At 46.7% G+C, this 16986-nt stretch overlaps 1 protein-coding gene across 4 annotated transcripts in view; it reads left to right on the forward strand.

The window, feature by feature from the left end:
• NRG2 (neuregulin 2) overlaps positions 1-16986 on the forward strand; it is a 160977-nt gene that overhangs the window by 134338 nt on the left and 9653 nt on the right. For 2 of the 4 annotated variants that reach the window (XM_051793690.1, XM_051793693.1), the window contains 2 exons: positions 3677-3735; positions 13345-13368. In XM_051793690.1, the coding sequence (XP_051649650.1) occupies positions 3677-3735; positions 13345-13368 (83 nt within the window). Of the gene's footprint in view, positions 1-3347; positions 3425-3676; positions 3736-13344; positions 13369-16986 lie in introns of all 4 variants that reach the window. The other 2 variants (XM_051793691.1, XM_051793692.1) reach the window with 2 other exon arrangements.

Consider the following 16986-nt stretch of genomic DNA (forward strand, 5'->3'; position numbering starts at 1 on the left):
ACTGGCAGACTCTGTGCCATGCACGCTGGAAATTTCTTTCCTAGAAGTCACATCTGGAGCTACAGTGATAAATAACAAATCATCTTCACCAGCCTAGAAGTACAAGGCAGCTAAAAAGAAAGTAACCAAAAACACTGCATGGTCTCAAAGGTCTCCTGGTCACTGTTTCTGCCTGCAGCCTTCCTTATGAGGAGCCAGAACCCAGGTCCACCAGAGCGGCACTTGTGCCTCAACACTTTGCACACTAGTTTGGAAGGTGACAGAAGGTGCTCCTGTCCATGAGCGCTTTTTTTCTGTCACTTTTCCCGGTGCTGATTCACTAGTAACTAAAGATGAAAAGCCTGAGCTGTCCTAGACACAGAGAAGACAGTTATCTACTGCCTTCTGTCTAGAAAGCTCTTCTCCCCGCCCACGCTCTGCTGCCTGCAGAGATCTGAAGATGGGCTATATGGTAGCTGTCATGGCATCAAAGCTTCTTTGACACCTTTCTGTTTTGCTTTTTCATGTGTCACCAATTTCTTTCTCCGGGTTTTTATTTCCTTCCGCCCGTTTTCACTGTTATTTTCAGTCTTCCCTTAAGGACACACAGCCTTGGTCGCGCTGGATTCCCAGCCTTGGCTCACCTCTTGCAGACGAGCAAGTTTTTAGCACCTGAGACAGTTTTAGCTTGTTTCAGACAAAGCACCCCTTTTTGGGGTGGGTGGGAGGTTTGCTTCATTCAGCAGCAGCCCTGAGGACCTTCAGTGTGCTCACAACACAGGTGAAATCTCAGATCCCAGGAAAATGGGAAGCACGTTGCAAGATAAAGTGGGTTCCTTTGAAGACTGTGAATAAGTTCCTGACTCTGTCAGTGGTGATGAGTAAACTTCAAAAAGGATTGGGAAGACACCTTCTATTTTGGATGCCTTCATCAAACCCCAGTGCAGTCTCTTGGAGGTTTCTCCAAAGTCCTGCTTCCCTAGGGATGTCCTTGTGAGTATGTGCCACCCAAGCTGCCTCAGGTTTGTGCTCTTTGATTGCCAGCAGGGCATCTTCTTCACTTCCCAGCACCAGCTTCCTCTGCTTCATCACTGGGAAAGTCAAGAGGCCTCATGTCTGATGGTCACCCCTTGGGCTGGGCTTTCCTTGGCAGCTGAAATGACATTGCTGGTTGTGTCTCTCTTTCCTGTGCTCCAAGATGAACGTCCAAGAATAAGAAAACAGAGGGAATTTTTCAAAGATATTTGCCTGACCAGGTAGTCAAATTTCCAGTTTCAGAAGTGACTTGGGTACTGAGAAGCTGAAGTGTCTGGCTGGGGAGCTCAGTGCTGTCCAATGCAGAGCCATGCCCTCGAGGTCACCCAGCACACTCCCACATGGACATGTCCCAAAAAACAAATGCTGTCTAACACAAAAACCAGATTTAGTCATGGGCAGTGAAGGTGCACCGGGGTTTTTTTGCACAGTGCAGGCCCCTCAAAACTGCAGTGAAATCCAGCAAGAAATCAAGTGTCAAAGCCAGGTCGGCCATTTGGGGCTTTCCAAAGCTTGCTTCTGTGAGAGGGATAGCAGGTGAAATATTCCGTGGACCTGGAAAACCCCGCCTTGAAGAACTGGGAAATGGTTCTTTAGGAAAGGACAGGTTTGAAGCTGTGGAGGTGTTGAAGTCCAGAAGGACAATAGATGGAGAGATTATGCAGCCTTTAACTGGCTATGTCTTCTCCTTGGATCATGCAGGATTCAGAGGTGCATCTTTACACCTTGCCCTGCCTCATGCTCAGCCATCTGGTGCCTCCTCAAGCCCATTCCAGACCTCAGCTGGGTCTCACCTCTCCCATTTGGGAGTGTGTATCCCTGCAGGCCTGACTGGTGGGCTGGTGTACCCCTGGTCTGTACATCTGAGACCCCCCAGTGCTCCCTCCCATCTCCTGACCCAGATCAGTTTGTGTCCACCATGAGGTACAACTTCTAAAAATCAAGGTGTTCTGCACACAACCTGAACCTGGGCTTGGGCCTGGATCTGCCCTGCTCCATCCCACCACATGGACAGGTTGCCTGACACTGTGTCAAGGCTGCCCTGGCCTCTTGCTGTGCTTCACAGTCCAGGGGCTGAGCCACTGACATCAGACTTGGCCTCTGCTCCATGTGCTCTTTGCTGAGGTGTCTTTCAGTCCCTTCCTTGTTGACCAGTTGCAGAGCACTGAGGGACAGCACTGAGGGACAGCGAGACCTTGTGGGTGACAGCTGAGACCCAGGAAGGTCTGACGTGTACAAGGTGCAGAGTCTGCAGCTCCACTTACCCTGGGAAGCTGGAAACCAGATGTTAGGATGCTTTGAAGAGAAAACCCTCTTAAGCTCAGAGGAGGGAGAGGCTGGTTGAGAAGGGAGTGAGTTGTGGGACAGGCAGGTGAGAGCTGGGACTTGAAGAAAGCTGGGGATGCTTTGCAGGACTCTCCAAGGAATCCAGAAGAAAAGATGTGAAGTGAGGGAGAGAGACAAGTGCCTGGGGGAGAAGTGTTTGACCACCCAAGGCTGGGCTCCCACTGCATCCCAGCTTCACCTGCAGCTGTGGTGGGACACGACACAGAGGCTGCTGGTGCTGCTGCACCTTCCTGGACCCTGCCCATGTCCCTGGGCTCCAAAAACATGGCTCAGCTGGGGGGATACTCATGGGCTGGTGCCTGTACCTGGTGTCCTTCATCTGCAGGGCACCTTCCCTGCCAGTACAGCATCATTCCAATGTGGAACTGGTGGCCATGAGCTGGCACATCCTGACCCACACTGGCTGGGATACCCTGAGAGAGCCTCGCAGCTGGACAGCATGTGACACCTCTTTGGCTCAGCTTTCTTCTCTGTCCCTTTCTCTCTGTTAACACAGAGACTCTGCACATGCTTTCTCTCTAACTGCCACGTAACCCTTTTTCCCTGGAACACCCCTGGATATTTCTGGGGTGATAACAGGGACACACTTTCCGTACCCAACGCTCGCTGTCGCCTGAGCAGCCACTCACTGCTCTGTGGTGCCTCTTGTCAGTCTTGTCTAGAGAGCAGCTCCTTGGAGTCTCTGAAAGCAACATCCAGCCCATCTCAATCTTCCTGCCAGCTGGTGCTTCTGGCAGGTGAGAAGGAAGGAGGTAGGCAGAGCAGGACAGGGCAGAAGGGTTTGGTGCCTGCTTGAAGGCCCAGGTCAAAGCCAGAGCTGGAATACTGATGTTTGCAGGTGCCTGGTTAAAGCAAAGCAAAGACTAAATACACCTGTAAAGCCTTTATTTTTTTTCCATTCATCACAATGCACTTTTTTTTTTTTATTTCTGACCTCAAGAACTGTGCCAGACATGTTCTGTGATTTCTCCCCTTTTCCCCTCCAGATGTCCAAACGGATTCTTCGGACAGAGATGTTTGGAGAAACTGCCTTTGCGATTGTACATGCCAGATCCTAAGCAAAGTATGTTTGAAGACAAAAAATGCACCACACTCCTTAAAACCTCCCGGGCACAGCGGTGGATGTAGAATGGTCTAGTCAGGGATGGCTGTTGGTGTCAGCTTTGGGCTAGGGCTTAGGGCTGCAGGTAAGGGTGAAGGCTGAGAGCAGACGGATAGAAGCCACGCAAGGGACCTGGAGGGGCCTCAGTTCAGCCTGTTTGGGTGTCATTTTGCTATCTTGTTTCTCTCTTTCTGGTTTTCTCTCTTCCGGTAGGTGTCCGATCGAATTCACAGGAGACCGGTGTCAGCATTTCGCAATGGTCAGCTTCTCCAGTATGTCTCTTTCTACTTCTCTCTCTCCCTCGTTGTTGTAGCTCTGTGTCATGTCCTTAAAGCAGGTTCTTCTGTTCTCCAAGAGCCCTCTCCCTGCCTTGTGCGCTCCCAGCTCTGCTTGGCCCCAAGAGGAGCTGTGACCGTGGCCAGGAGGAGGACTGGGGGCTCTTGTTGTCTCCCTGTTTGTTGGAATGGGCTCTGCTTTCATTTCTGATTGAACTGAACGCTGCTTGCTCTTCTCAGGCAAAAGGCAAAGGAGGCCCAGGGTTATGTGGTGGGTGTGCTGTGTGAGACAAGCTGTGTGTGGAGCTGTGCCTGCCAGCACTGCTGTCCCGAGACACTGTGCTGGGCAGGGCAGGAGATGTGCATTTTCCTGTCACTCTTTGGGGATGGCAAGTGAGTCTCCTCGTACCAACAGAGGAAATCACAGCGAGGGTGTGACTGTAATGAAATCACTTCACAGTCTGTGACCCAGAGGTTACACTGGTGGCTGCCACTGCCTCAGGGCTTCCCTGCCTCAGTGTCAGGCAGGATACAGGCTAAACCTGCCAGCTGGGCATGTCAGGGAGTTCTCCATCCCTCCTGGGCATGGAGATGTTCCTGTCTCTCCCAGGGGGTTGGTCAGCCTTGCATGCTGGGTTGTGTCTCACTGCAGTGACCAATACCTTAACATATTCAACAGCTGTAAAGAGCCTTTGCACTTAATGCTCCCCAGTTTCTAGTTTCCCATTCCTACAGGTCTCATAGACATCATCAGCTCATTTTGCTCAAGGTGGATGATTTTTCCGGGTCCTTATTCAGACAGTGTCCCAGCATCAGTGGGATCCTGGTCTGGGTAAGGACTGACCTGAAAGGAGGCACAGTTATAGTGCAGGAAATCAGCCACCGTGATCCTGGCTGTGCCCCATCCTGTGACCCTCCCTGTAACCCATCCTGTCTCCATGCTGGCCACTAGGACCACCACAAGTGGTGGGTTTAAAAAGAGGCTTTTCAAAAAGAGCCACAAAAGAGGCTTTAATTAGTGGGAACAAGAAGAGAAATGCCTCTTCAGGATAACTCCTTGATTGCCAGTACCCCTCTCCCACCGCTCTGTGAGGAATCCTGCAGTTCCCATCCTGAACTGGCAGTAGCAGGAGTCTCATTAGCACGTGTTAATAGCTGGCAAGTGCTCAAATTAAACTCCCTTCCGTGGAGCATACAGACAAATGCAAATGGACTTCACGAGGCCCTTGGGACAGCTCGATGTTTTTACGTTTCCTTTTGTTCCAAATTGGCCTCCGAAGCTGAAACCTCCATTGATTTATCCTCCCAGGCTCCAACATCCAAGCAAGCTCTCTCTAAAACGACAAAACAAAATGTTCTGGTTTGATCTTTCACGTGATGCAGAAGGGTTTCTTCCCACTTGGAAGTCTTTGGTGTCAGGGCCCCTGGCTGCAAACACCAGTGGGATGCTCACTTGGTGAACTGATTTGTGTCATGTTTCATAAGGTGGTGTCCAACAGGCTTAAACATTATTGCTACCACGCTACAAAACCAAAACTGGGGGGGGGAAATGAGTTTTATGTCAGGAAAATGCCTTTTTCAGAGCATTCATTGCAGGAGTAAACTGTGTGGTTTGTTGTTTTTTTTTCTCAGCCTGCAGGATCCAGCTTTTTATGGGGCTGAGATTTGTTTTAATTTTATTCACGTGTCAAAGGAACAATGCCAGCTTTAAAACTGACACGTGTACATTTCCTACCTCAACTCTGCTTTAACCACAGCATAGTAAGGTAAAAACAGCTTAACAATCCAGGCTACCTGTCTGAACTTGGACAAAATTCACGTAAGAAGATGATTCATATGTGTTTATAGCTGTTTTCACTTTCAGGTCACAGTTGGGTAATATAAGTGGAGGCAGCACTGCAGAAAATCTTGCACTGAACTTGCTGATTTTCTGAATAGGAAAGGCATTTCACTCGAGTGTGGACCCTGCAAATGCTTACCTTCTACTTTAATCAATAATCTGGGCACAGTAGAAGTTGCTGTTGTTCTGTAATTTGCTCAGTGCTTCATCCCACATGGGTTCTGACAGGTCAAAAGCCAAAACAGATTAAATGAGGTTCAGGCATTTCCACTGGAAATAAAATAGCTCTGTCCTGATTCATGATTTGGTAACACTGCCAGCGTTTGACAGATACTTAAATAGTAAATAAGGACACCTCCATTGCTGGTGTTTTAAATGTATTTGGGGTATTTTAGGTTTCCAGGCCTAGATTGGAACTTTCTGATTCGTTAATATAAATAATAAATATTTAAATTACTTTTAGTAGGTATATCCCAGGGCTGAGGGAGAGTTTGCAGTGAGCTAAATTGCAGACACTGTTCTGAAAAGGTGTGGCAGATACTTTGCTGAATTTGGGCCACAGATGGAGATGGTGCAGCATCCCAGCATCGTGCCAGATGTTGTGTACTTTCCTTCTGGGAGCAGCTTCCTATCTCTCCAATTTAAACCCTTATTCAGATTTTGCTCATGTGAAACTCCCCATGTTCTTCATGACTTCAGGCTGTCTTTGTCTGTTTGACAGGTAGCTCTGGAGGTTTGTTTTGATTTGATTGCCCAAAACACCTGCTAGACCACTGCAGTCATTAAGATGAAAATTGGGTGTATTTAGATAGGTTTTCTTGCATGTGATATTTCTCTATGTCACTGTTACAACCCTATGAGCAGGTACCCACTGCCAGCCCTTCTGGGTATGTACCCCACTGCTTGAAAATGAAGAGGAAATGTTAAACTTGGAGATTTTTTTCCATGTCACGCTCACACTGTTGCTGTTTTCTGACAGATTGGTACAGAGGAGCTCATTAGGAGTTGTATTATTGGGCTCGGAGACCCCCCAGCCAGTCCCGACTCAGCCCTGGTTTGGATGAATAGAGTTTGCTTTTGGTAGGAATTTGCAACAGCAGGATTCAAGCAAGTGATTCAAGTCAGCAGGTGGTTCCTGTTCAGCTTATGACTTCACATTTTAGCTTGGGAATGTGTTGAGATATCGCAGAAAAAAAGTGAAGCATTCTAAAACAGCCACTTACCTGGGAAAATGGATGCAAAGTGCAAACAGACACCACAGCTCTGACCCAGCCAGGTGCCACTTCTGAGCAGAGCTGTGGTACCTGGCTGTGTCAGCTCTCTGAGCCTGCCTTTAGGCTGAGCCTGAGTTAGTCTGAGCCACCCTGAGGGTCTGTTTCTGAGCAAGGCTCACACTGCCAGGAGGTCTGAGGCAGTGTGGCTTTTCTGTGCTGCAGTGGCAAGGGTTGAGCTGCCACCAGTGGTGGACAGTAACCCAAAGCAGATGAGGGCCCCGAGACACTGAGGCATAGCAACCCCACATCCAGGGAAACCTGAAGCTGTGTCCTGTTTATCATAGGTCAGCTGTAGGGCAGTGGGGACAAATGGCTTTCCCAGAGTCATCGAAACAGAAAACCTACCAGCAGAAGGAAGGGGAGATGTCAGAGCAAACAACTGCTCACTCACTCCGATTAAAATAGTTGGAAGGCACATATCTGAGAAGAAAAAGATGTCCTGACTTAGGATGTGCTGACTTTAGCCTGTCTAGATGCCTTTTGTCAGTATGAAATGTCACTGATCTCAGCGGGTCTCTGTGCACGCTCCTCCACCCACACATGAGGAATTGGCTGATGGATCAGGGTTAGGAGATCGTGTTGTTTAGCTTTTAACTAACCTGTGAGAAGAGAGCCTTATGGAGGCTACACAATATAACTGAGGGACATTAAATCAACATTTAATTGTAGCAGCAATTGTAATGTAGACTGAAGGAGAATTAATGGCATTGAACTGAGAGAACAGTGATTGTCTGCAATTTCTACACAAAAGAGAGGAATGACCTGGTAGATGAGAAGAGAGAGAATTATTTCCATGGTGATGAGTCATTAAATCCTCTTGCTAATATGTTTTTCACATCAAGGTCTTCAAATTTCTATGTCTCCACAGACAAACTCATGGGTGTAGCTGTTAGGTGGCTCCTGGTACTGTGGTACAGGTACCTGCAGGGTCACAGGTCACAGGTGTCTCTGCCTGGCTGTCCATGCATTAGTGAGAACAGAACACATCAAATTCTTGATCCACAGCCAGAATGAATCCATAGCACAGGTACCCATGGACCATTAAGCCTCTGCAGCCAGATTTTCCTCTCTGCTGGCACACCTGGGTGAAAAGTTTAGCAACATCCAAAAGAATCAGAACTTTCTTCTGTGAGCTTCTAGTGGGTGCTGGAGACTCACCCAGTGGACAGTTGTCTCCTTCATAGGCACAGCCATGGCTGGCAGCTCTTCCCAGAAGACACAAGCCTGTCCAAATTCATCCTTCCTTCTAAGAACCTTTTTTTTTAAAGCTTGTGCTGGCACCTTGTATTTCATAGCTACCTGGTTTACATCAGATCGAGATCTAGCTCTATATTCTCTCTTCTACAAGCAGCTTTTCAGGTCTCTGTAAAATCCTCCTGGAATTTTACTAATAAATTGCCAGGCTTTGGGCTGGCTGGTTTTAAAGATTTCATGAAACACATTGGCAGCTATTTCACTCCTGGTGGGGCTGAGATACTGAAAGTTAAACGTGCTCAGCAGGAACATTTATACATTTCCTAAGTCTGCACATTCGGATTCTTTCCATTTGTGATTTATGGAACAAGTTAGAAATTTGGGGTAAAGTTTTCTATTTATGCTTGCCTCTTGTCTGTGGAAACCCAAACTTCATCTTAACTTTGCTGTTTATTCACGTCCCCAAATAATCATCACCAATCTGGAGAACAAATGTCATAGCATTCATCATCTTGGTTAGTGAAACATTTTCATTTTCTACTTTGTGACCCAATTAAAGTTGCAGTATGTAGCCACCCTAGAATAGAGCTGTCACATACAATGGCATCTAGCATATTCTTCATTTTTACCCCATATTTAATCGTGGTTTCTTTATAAATTGATTTTCAGTTCATAGTTGGAGTTTTCCTACTGGTCTGCTTGGAAGCAAAGAGCAGGATTTCCAGATATCCATTGGCAGAGCAGCTTGCTTTCCAACCTGTTCCCACAACTGGCTCCATTGCTTCTGGCTGAACTAGCATGGAAGTGGAGCAGTGTAGGTTTATTGGGTGAGAAGGATGATCCCTTGCACTCAGAAGTCACTGGCTGCAGCCAGAGGAGTGTTGGTCAGGTCATCACCCTGACATGGAGAAGTGACCCTTCTGGTGGGTGGGGTTTGGAAACCTTGCTCCTGATGCTGAGGTAAAGTGTCCTCATGAGCAGAGGGATAAATGAACCACTTCAAGCTTTTCGGGGAAGATCTTGATCTGAATTTTACCTTCTCTGTTCACTTCCTTTTTTTCAGTAGTAGTTTTCTACCTGCTGTGATTGCAATAAGCAAAAGAATACTTTATTTTACCTACCTTTCTGCTTCTTCCTCCACCTCTTACTCATCTGACCCCCAAACCAATATTTAGCAGCATTTTAAATTCCACAGACATTCTGCAGCTTCCTTTCATTGACATTATAACTGCTGACCACTGAATTACAGGGTGATGGCTATGCTTGGTGTGGCTGGGTAATTACAGAGTGTTTGTGGTTTTTCATAGCAGGGTGATTCCTCTCCCCTGGAAGCACTACAGGTTGCCCTTTGGGAGGTCCTAAAGTTAATTGCATGCTCATCCACAGAAGATTTTGAATACCCTGTTGTTGTGTATCTGGATTTTTGAGGCCAACCAAATGATTTTTATTGTTACAGTACTGGACAAGCTAAATGTCTGTGGAGTTTAGGGAAAGTTTGCAGACTTTCTTTGCTTGAAGATTCCGTGTATTGCCCAGTTATTAGCACAGGCACAGGGTCCTCTTCTCCATCTTGTCCCACTGTCCTGCATTGCTCCCTGTACCCACTGGGAGAAACCTGGATTAGGGTCCTGCAAATGCTACTCTTGTCAGTACAACTGATTATCAATAAAATTATTATCAATTTATTTTCTTGCTGGCCCTCAGAAGTCAATTCTCCACTTTGTTTCATGCCTTGGAGCATGCTCTGTGTTCCAGAGAGCGTGTTTGGGGGGAATAATGCACAGTAACTAAACATCTTATCAACATTCTTGGACAACCTGAAGTCCAAGTGAGTATGGTCCCACTTTTCAGAGCTGTTTGCTGAGGATTTTATCCTTCCTAATCATCCTACAAATCTACAGCTCAATGAGAATCATCTCGCTTGCTGCGTTACTCCTACAAGAATATTTTAGATTAAATGTTTTTCGTCTGTCCATCTTTTAAAATAAGTAAAATACGTCATAGACAAAACCTTAGTCACAAAGGCACTGCAGGTGAGGTGAATGTAGGACTTTGCCTTTTGTCTGATGGTGAGAAACAGCGTTGTCAGTTTGTCTCTGCTGCTGGGATTCATCCATTTCATTTTAGCCATCCCAAAGGCTCCCTCTGCCACGAGCCTGGGGTGCAGTAACACCTCCCCACTGCGTGGGGGGAATCCCTGTCTGGAGGGGCTGGAGGACCTGCCTGGACCTCCTGCTTCCTGCTGGGGGGTTAAGGGCTGCAGAGGGGACTGTTGCCCAAAGGTTTCTGGGCACCCCTGAATAGATCTGTCAGAGGCCACCAAGTTGATCAGAGGGATGGACCAGCTCTGCTATGAGGAAAGGCTGAGAGAATTGGGATTGTTCAGTCTGGAGAAGAGAAGCTTTGGGGTGGCCTTCCAGGACCTGAAAGGAGCCTGCAAGAAAGATGGAGAGAGACAATTTACAAGGGCCTGGAGTGACAGGACAAGGGGGCTCCAAACTGACAAAGGGCAGGATTAGATGGGATATTGGGAAGAAATTCTTCCCTGTGAGGGTGGTGAGACCCTGGTTGTGAGTGAGACAGGTTACCCAGAGAAGCTGTGGCTGCCCCATCCCTGGAAGTGTCCAAGGCCAGGTTGGGCAGGGCTTGGAGCAACCTGGGCTAGTAAAAGTTGTCCCTGCCCACGGCAGGGGGTTGGAATGAGATGATTTTTAAGGCCCCTTCCAACTCAGGTGATTTCATGACTATATGATCATGCTGAGCATCCTCTCCACCTAGCAGAAAATATTACCCAAAGCTTTTAAGGATATATTGCTCTTCCTGATAAACATCTTAGAACAGTAAAAGAGACTTCTTTCAACCATGGTGCACAGTCAAGAAAATTTTTTTTGCTCCAATCCAAAACAAGTTGTTGCCTCCAGGAGAAATTTTGATTTCTCAAACATATTTCATACCAGTTGGAATGCTGTTGATATGAAATCAGCACACACTGTGTGGTAAACCACATTTTTGAAGATGATGCCCCTCTGCTGAATGCAGAGCTGGGGCCACCTCATTAGCCTCTGTCTGGATTGCAAAGTGCTGAATTATTTTGAACAGTCTCTTCTTTAGAGAATACAAACCCTCCAAATCCCAGCCTGATCTTGAGGTGTCTCCTCCTTCACCATCCCAGCAGGGAAGGCAATACCTGCCCATGCTGGGAAGAGCTCTGAGGGATGGGAAGGGGAGAGTGACTCCCTGTTTGATGTGTTCAGTTATGGGTGATAGAGAAGCAATGTCTGTGTCCTGAAGTGATGCTGGAGAAGGGTTGAGTAGCCATGGAATCAGATACAGGAGCACAGGCTGGGGAAAGGCTTCCTCCACCTGCAGAACTGCAGGCACAGGGAGGCAGGTACACTCCAGCTGCTGTGGGGTTGCATGGTTTCTCTCCTGCTCAGGGAGCCTGTAGCTGAGACCCAGGGATCTCAGCTGTGTCTGAGCTTGGGGAGCCAAAAGAAAGACAGTTGTCGTGTGAGAGGGACAATGGGAAGGCTCAAGCTCCTCAGGCAAAAAATTCATGAAAATGTTTTGAATTGCATCCATTTGTATCTGCAGATGTTGCAGCAAATCCTGGGACAGGGAGGAAATGTGGCAAGATAGGCAGTATGCAGCTATCAGATGGACCATCAGCTTAGATTTATGGCTGAAATTTGATGTATCTCTACATGCATTTGTCAGTGTCAGGGGAAACAGTGTGTGCAATGATAGAATTACTCAGGAATAGGTCAGGGCTGGATGTGATTACCAAGAGGTTTAGAATGAATATTCTGCCCAGTTCTCTGCTGCCCACCACATTATGTCCATGTCACTGCAACTTGTACAAAATGCCTGTGAAATGCACTCTGGAGGGTTGTTTTTAGAGTTTTTAAGAGTTTTTTCCACATGTGAGATGTGAAACACAGAGCAGCCAGGTTTTGTGGCCTTTAAATTATACAAAATTTTAAAAAGCCACTCAACTCCCCCCCCAAAAAAACCCCCAAACATCAGCATTGATTTGAAGAGAAGAACCTGCTTTAGAACACGTGTTTACATGTCCATAATGATTAGTGCTAATTCCCCCCTCCCCGCCTAAATTTTGAACAGCATCGCAAAAGAAAGCCAATATTTCTGTGCAGCACAAAGCAGTTCCTATGGAAAACATAGTAACTAAATCTGGACATCTCCAAGCTGCAAATAATCTTGTGTGTATGGTGCTTGGGAGCAGCAGAGCTCACTTTTGTGTACAGCGGTAAGTATGGAGAACTTTAATGTTTGTGTAAGAAAAACTGTCTTTAGGAGAGGTCTGTAGCAGGAAAACGACTAAAATCCAGGATAGCTGTTTTTGGATAACTGTGTGGTTGATTTTTTTGGGGTAAACTCCTGTGCTTGGCACTGCCCCTGCAAGATGAACTGCAATCTCCCACTTGTTACGAATGTTAATCTGAAAGCAGGTGCTGCAATCTGGGCTTTTTTGCAGCGTGCTTGCGTTTCTAAAACAACGCAGAACCACAGCAGAAGTGAAATTGGGAAGACCAGAGGCTTCAGGGAAACTTGCAGTGCAATTTTGCACTTTCAGACCTGCGAGGGACTCCTTGCCTTGCCCGGGCAGCTCGTCCCTGGCAGCGCCGGCGGGTCGAGGCAGCCCTGAGCTGCCCAGAGCGGTGCTGGCACCACTGACACACCACCAGGAGATGGGCAGGCCCTGTGCCCGCTGACACTGTGCACCCCAGGCCAGACTGGGCAGCAGAATGGGGCTGGCAAACCCTGGGGGCCCGGGGCACACCCCACACATCTGTGTCCCTTTGGTGCTCAGCCCCCGGGCACAGAGGGGCGTGGGAACCCGGGCAGGGCAGATCTGGCCTGTAGAGAGGGAAGGAATGGGTTTTTCCCAGGTTCCTGCAGTCTCTATGTGTTTTGACCTGTCAGGAGTTGTTTCAGAACAAGTGTACCTTTCCTTTTTTTTTTTTTTTTCCTTCCCCCTGCCTAAACTGTGAATTCCATATCAGGTACTAACAAACATGGCTCATCTCAAAAGAATTCATAATTAACTGAAAGAATTCATAATGAACTTCCACTGCAATTTGTTTGGGTCTTTCTTTGCATAACATGGTGGGGGTTTGAAATGCTCTGAAGCATACAGTGTCTGTGTGACTGCTGCTGAGCCTACCAAAAGCTAACCTGCTGTAACTGCACGGTGTGTGTGTTTGTATTTTAGAGTTCTCTGACAGACCTGTTTTTCTTTTTCTCTTTCTCTTCCTTGTCTTCTTTCTGCATTGGCAGAGCATCTTGGATTTGAATTAAAGGGTATGGAACAACCATTCATTTATTAATCAGAAGCCATTAAGAGCTTCCCACATTATATTTATGGCTTTAATGGGATGATTAAAAAATCAGCTGTTCTGTTCACTTCCCTGGCACCAACATAGATGTTTGGATTGGGAAAAAAAAAAACAACAAAAAAAAGCAAAACAAAACCAAAAACAAAGCAAATCACAAATTCTAAATGTAAACCTATAAAAAAAATGTGTATTTATTTTTAGCAGCACTTTTTTCTTTGTTCCAAGCAGCAACCTGGCGTGTGTGGCGTGACTGGGATGTTACAATTGCCATACATCTCCATTCAACACCTTTTTGTGTATTTAACTGAAAAGCAGGAGTTTGTGTCCATCCAAAAAGTTGCCAGCAGGGGCAGGCATTCCTGGAACAGGAAGGCAAATTTTGGGAAGATCAAGGCTCCTATAGAAATTGCCATTCCACAAGCAATAACCTCCACTGGATCCTATGAAGGGTCAGGATGAGCTTTGCCATTCCTCCTCCCAAATTTTAGTGGCTCATTCCTGGTTCTTAACTGGGAGGAAACTGTTCCAAAAAAGATGGCATGAGATGAGTTAGTCTAGAAAATTAGATCCCAGGGAAGTCATTAGTTCCCCATGAAAGTGGAGGGTGTAATGCTGAGCACCAAGGTGGCAAGCTTGGAAAAACACTGCAGAAACTTAAATGATGTAAAAATATCCCCTTTGGGCATTTACCCACTCCTGCTCAGCTGCTCATAACCACATTATTTTCCTTCCATTCTCCTCAAGTCTTTTTTTAGAAATAAATCAAGTTACCTTTTGAGTAAGCAGTTGGGAAATCAAATCCTTGAGGTGAGGTTTCCCTGGAGTGTACAAGCCAAGAACAGGGAGGGCTGGTCAGATGAGAGTAGAGAGATTGGGCAACCTGGTCTGGTGGAAGGTGCCCCAGGGGGTTGGAATGAGATGAGCTTTAAGGTCCCTTCCAACCCAAACCATTCTATGATTCTGTGATGATTCTGTGATTTATCACTTAACTTAAAATCATTGATCCAACAGTGTCAGCCAGAGCAGATCTTCATATGAAGATGCTTCCATTCCATTTGCTGGAGATATGGGGACACCAGTCTTTCACTTCTGGATCCTAAATTGCCCTCTCAGGCCCCTGAGGTGGAGGGACATGCACTAGCTGAAGCTGGAGATGCTTATCTCCTCTAGTTTTTGCATGCCTGATCCCCCAGGACTGGTGACAGTTCCCCCCCCCACTGCAGAAAACACATGAACTTTATGGTCAGGTGTCTCAGAGAAAGCGGTGCTGCTAACACTAATACACTTAAACCAACTTTGAAATCGAGGATTTTTGACATCCCTTTTTTGTTGACCTCTTGTCCTTTTCCTCACCCATTCTCGATGTCATCACAGAACCGCACACATCCTGTTCCCAGTCTGCAGTCGTCTCTTCTCTGTCATTCGTCTGTCACTGTCATGCCTTGCTGTGACCCCATGGCTGGACTGTGATTCTGTCGGCATTGTGTGGCACCACATGGTTTGTTCATAGTGTTTGCTGCTGTAGAGTGACGATGCTGCTGATGAAGACGTGGTGTTTGTAGAGCGTAGAGACACAAATGGACAAGTCCTGCTCCAGGATCTTACCTGCTCAAATACAGAACTGTAGTGTGCACTCTCTTATTTTCTGTCTGTCGCTGTCGAGGCGGTTTTGGGCAACGTGAAGGTGCTGTTATAGAGCGTCAGCTTTAATGAGATGTTGGGAGCCAACCTGAATTACTACCAGCAGGCCATTCAATTTTTAGTTTGCAGCAGTGATGCACAGCCTCACACTTCACTGCTTCACGCAGCAGAGCTGTCAGCTCAAGACAGAGAGGCTGAATCTGCATTTCTGATGAACTGAAACATTCCCTGTGCAGTTCAGGTGAAGGTTCAGCACAGTCAGACATGTCAGAGTCAGGGTCCCATATTGACATGATCACCAGAACAGAGACTGGGATTTGAGCCTTGGGTGAAGAATTTTGTCATGTAATAGGCAAAAAAAAAAACAACCAAAAAACCCAACAAAACCACAAGAAACCATAGCTTTGATGACTTTGCTCTTTATTTCTCCTCCATGATTCAAAGATAATGATTTGTGCTTAGGAAAAAAAGTCGTTGTAGCAAAATATATTGCTGGTGAAGAATCTTTGGAAGAATTGGCTTGATGGATGAGTCCGTGGTCAAAACAGACCTCCTGTCCAGCCTCTTTTTTTTGTTAAAGCAGTTTTTGCTGGGTAGTAGCAAAATTCTTGCCCAGTGCCACCCGTAACCAGGACGTGACCCTACCTGGTTTTCCTAATTCATACAAAATCTCTGAAATTCCTGTCAGAAGGAAAGAGCTGTACTGGTAGAATCCCAGTCCCAGGGGTGTGCAAGAGCAAGAAAACTTGTCTGCCATGGTTGCTGATGCCTGCAATAGGGCACCTATATAAGGGAAGCATGTCACTGAAGGAGATGTTTCACCCCAGAGTGGGTCCTTTCCCCATTCCAGTTCCACCTGGTTCATTACAGGGAAAATAACCACAAGCAAGCTCTGCTTTGCATCTTCGTGCCAGGGCTGTCATTCTCAGCCCTTGTTCACCAAACCTTTCTCCACTCCCATTTTGAGACTTATAAAGAGGTGAACATTTTTCCTAATGCTTTTTTTTTTTCTTCCCAAAATGCTTTTTCCTTCCTAACATGGCAGGTTGGAATTGTTCTAAATATTCAGTCACCTGGGAGGTTTCATTGCTTTCCCCCTCAATTTTTTTGCTAAAAATCTGGTCCCAGACCTAGACCTGTTTCTCTTCTGGTTTTGTATTTGAGTCTTTGGTAGCACTGGGTGTTTCACAAAATCCATGCAAGGTATTTTGAGTGGTGTGGTGAAGCACAGCAACCATGGCATGACTCTTACTGACTAATCTGTATGAAATAAATATTTCAATGAATATTAAAGAAGGCACAAACCCCGATAACCTGAACATTAACACATAGTGTGGGGGCATGAGGACATCCTTCTTAGGTCCTGAACTGAAACACCCATGGCAGCTGTGCACTGAATCCTTCTCCAGTCATCCAACTGGAGAACCAAATTGCTGGATGCCACCGAGAAGAGCATCTGCTCTGGTGTAGCCACAGAGGAAGAGGTGTCCTTTCCATGGGATTACTGCCTAGGTGTAGCTCAGTTACGCTCCAAGTGATACCCAGGCATTTCCTGGGAGCTTTGACTGACGGGGATGAATTACCTCACTTCCAGCGTGGTCTGGCTTTTGACGCAAGTGACTTTTCTGGTTTGAAAGGTGGCCCATGACACAGGGTGACATTTGAGAGAAGCAGCAGCAAGCTGCTTGTATTTTGTGTGTGTGCCTCTGAGCTACCTGGTGCAATGGAATGAATCGCTTCCTAGGGTTCCATTAAAATTCCATCACTGGTTACTGTATTTTAATTAGTCCACTCCCTTTTCTTTGTCGAACGCACTGTCACTTTTCCATCCTCATGCTGCTTTTTGACCGTTCTAGGATGTCCCTTTCAGCACCTACATGCTTTGGGGCCTGTTGCTCAGTGGTTCTAGGACACCACCGAGCTCCAGGGCATGCAGCAGCTG

This window comes from Manacus candei, unplaced genomic scaffold (assembly GCF_025592945.1).
Source record: "Manacus candei isolate 608988 ecotype Guabito, Panama unplaced genomic scaffold, ASM2559294v1 h1tg000037l, whole genome shotgun sequence".
Lineage (NCBI taxonomy): Eukaryota > Metazoa > Chordata > Aves > Passeriformes > Pipridae > Manacus > Manacus candei.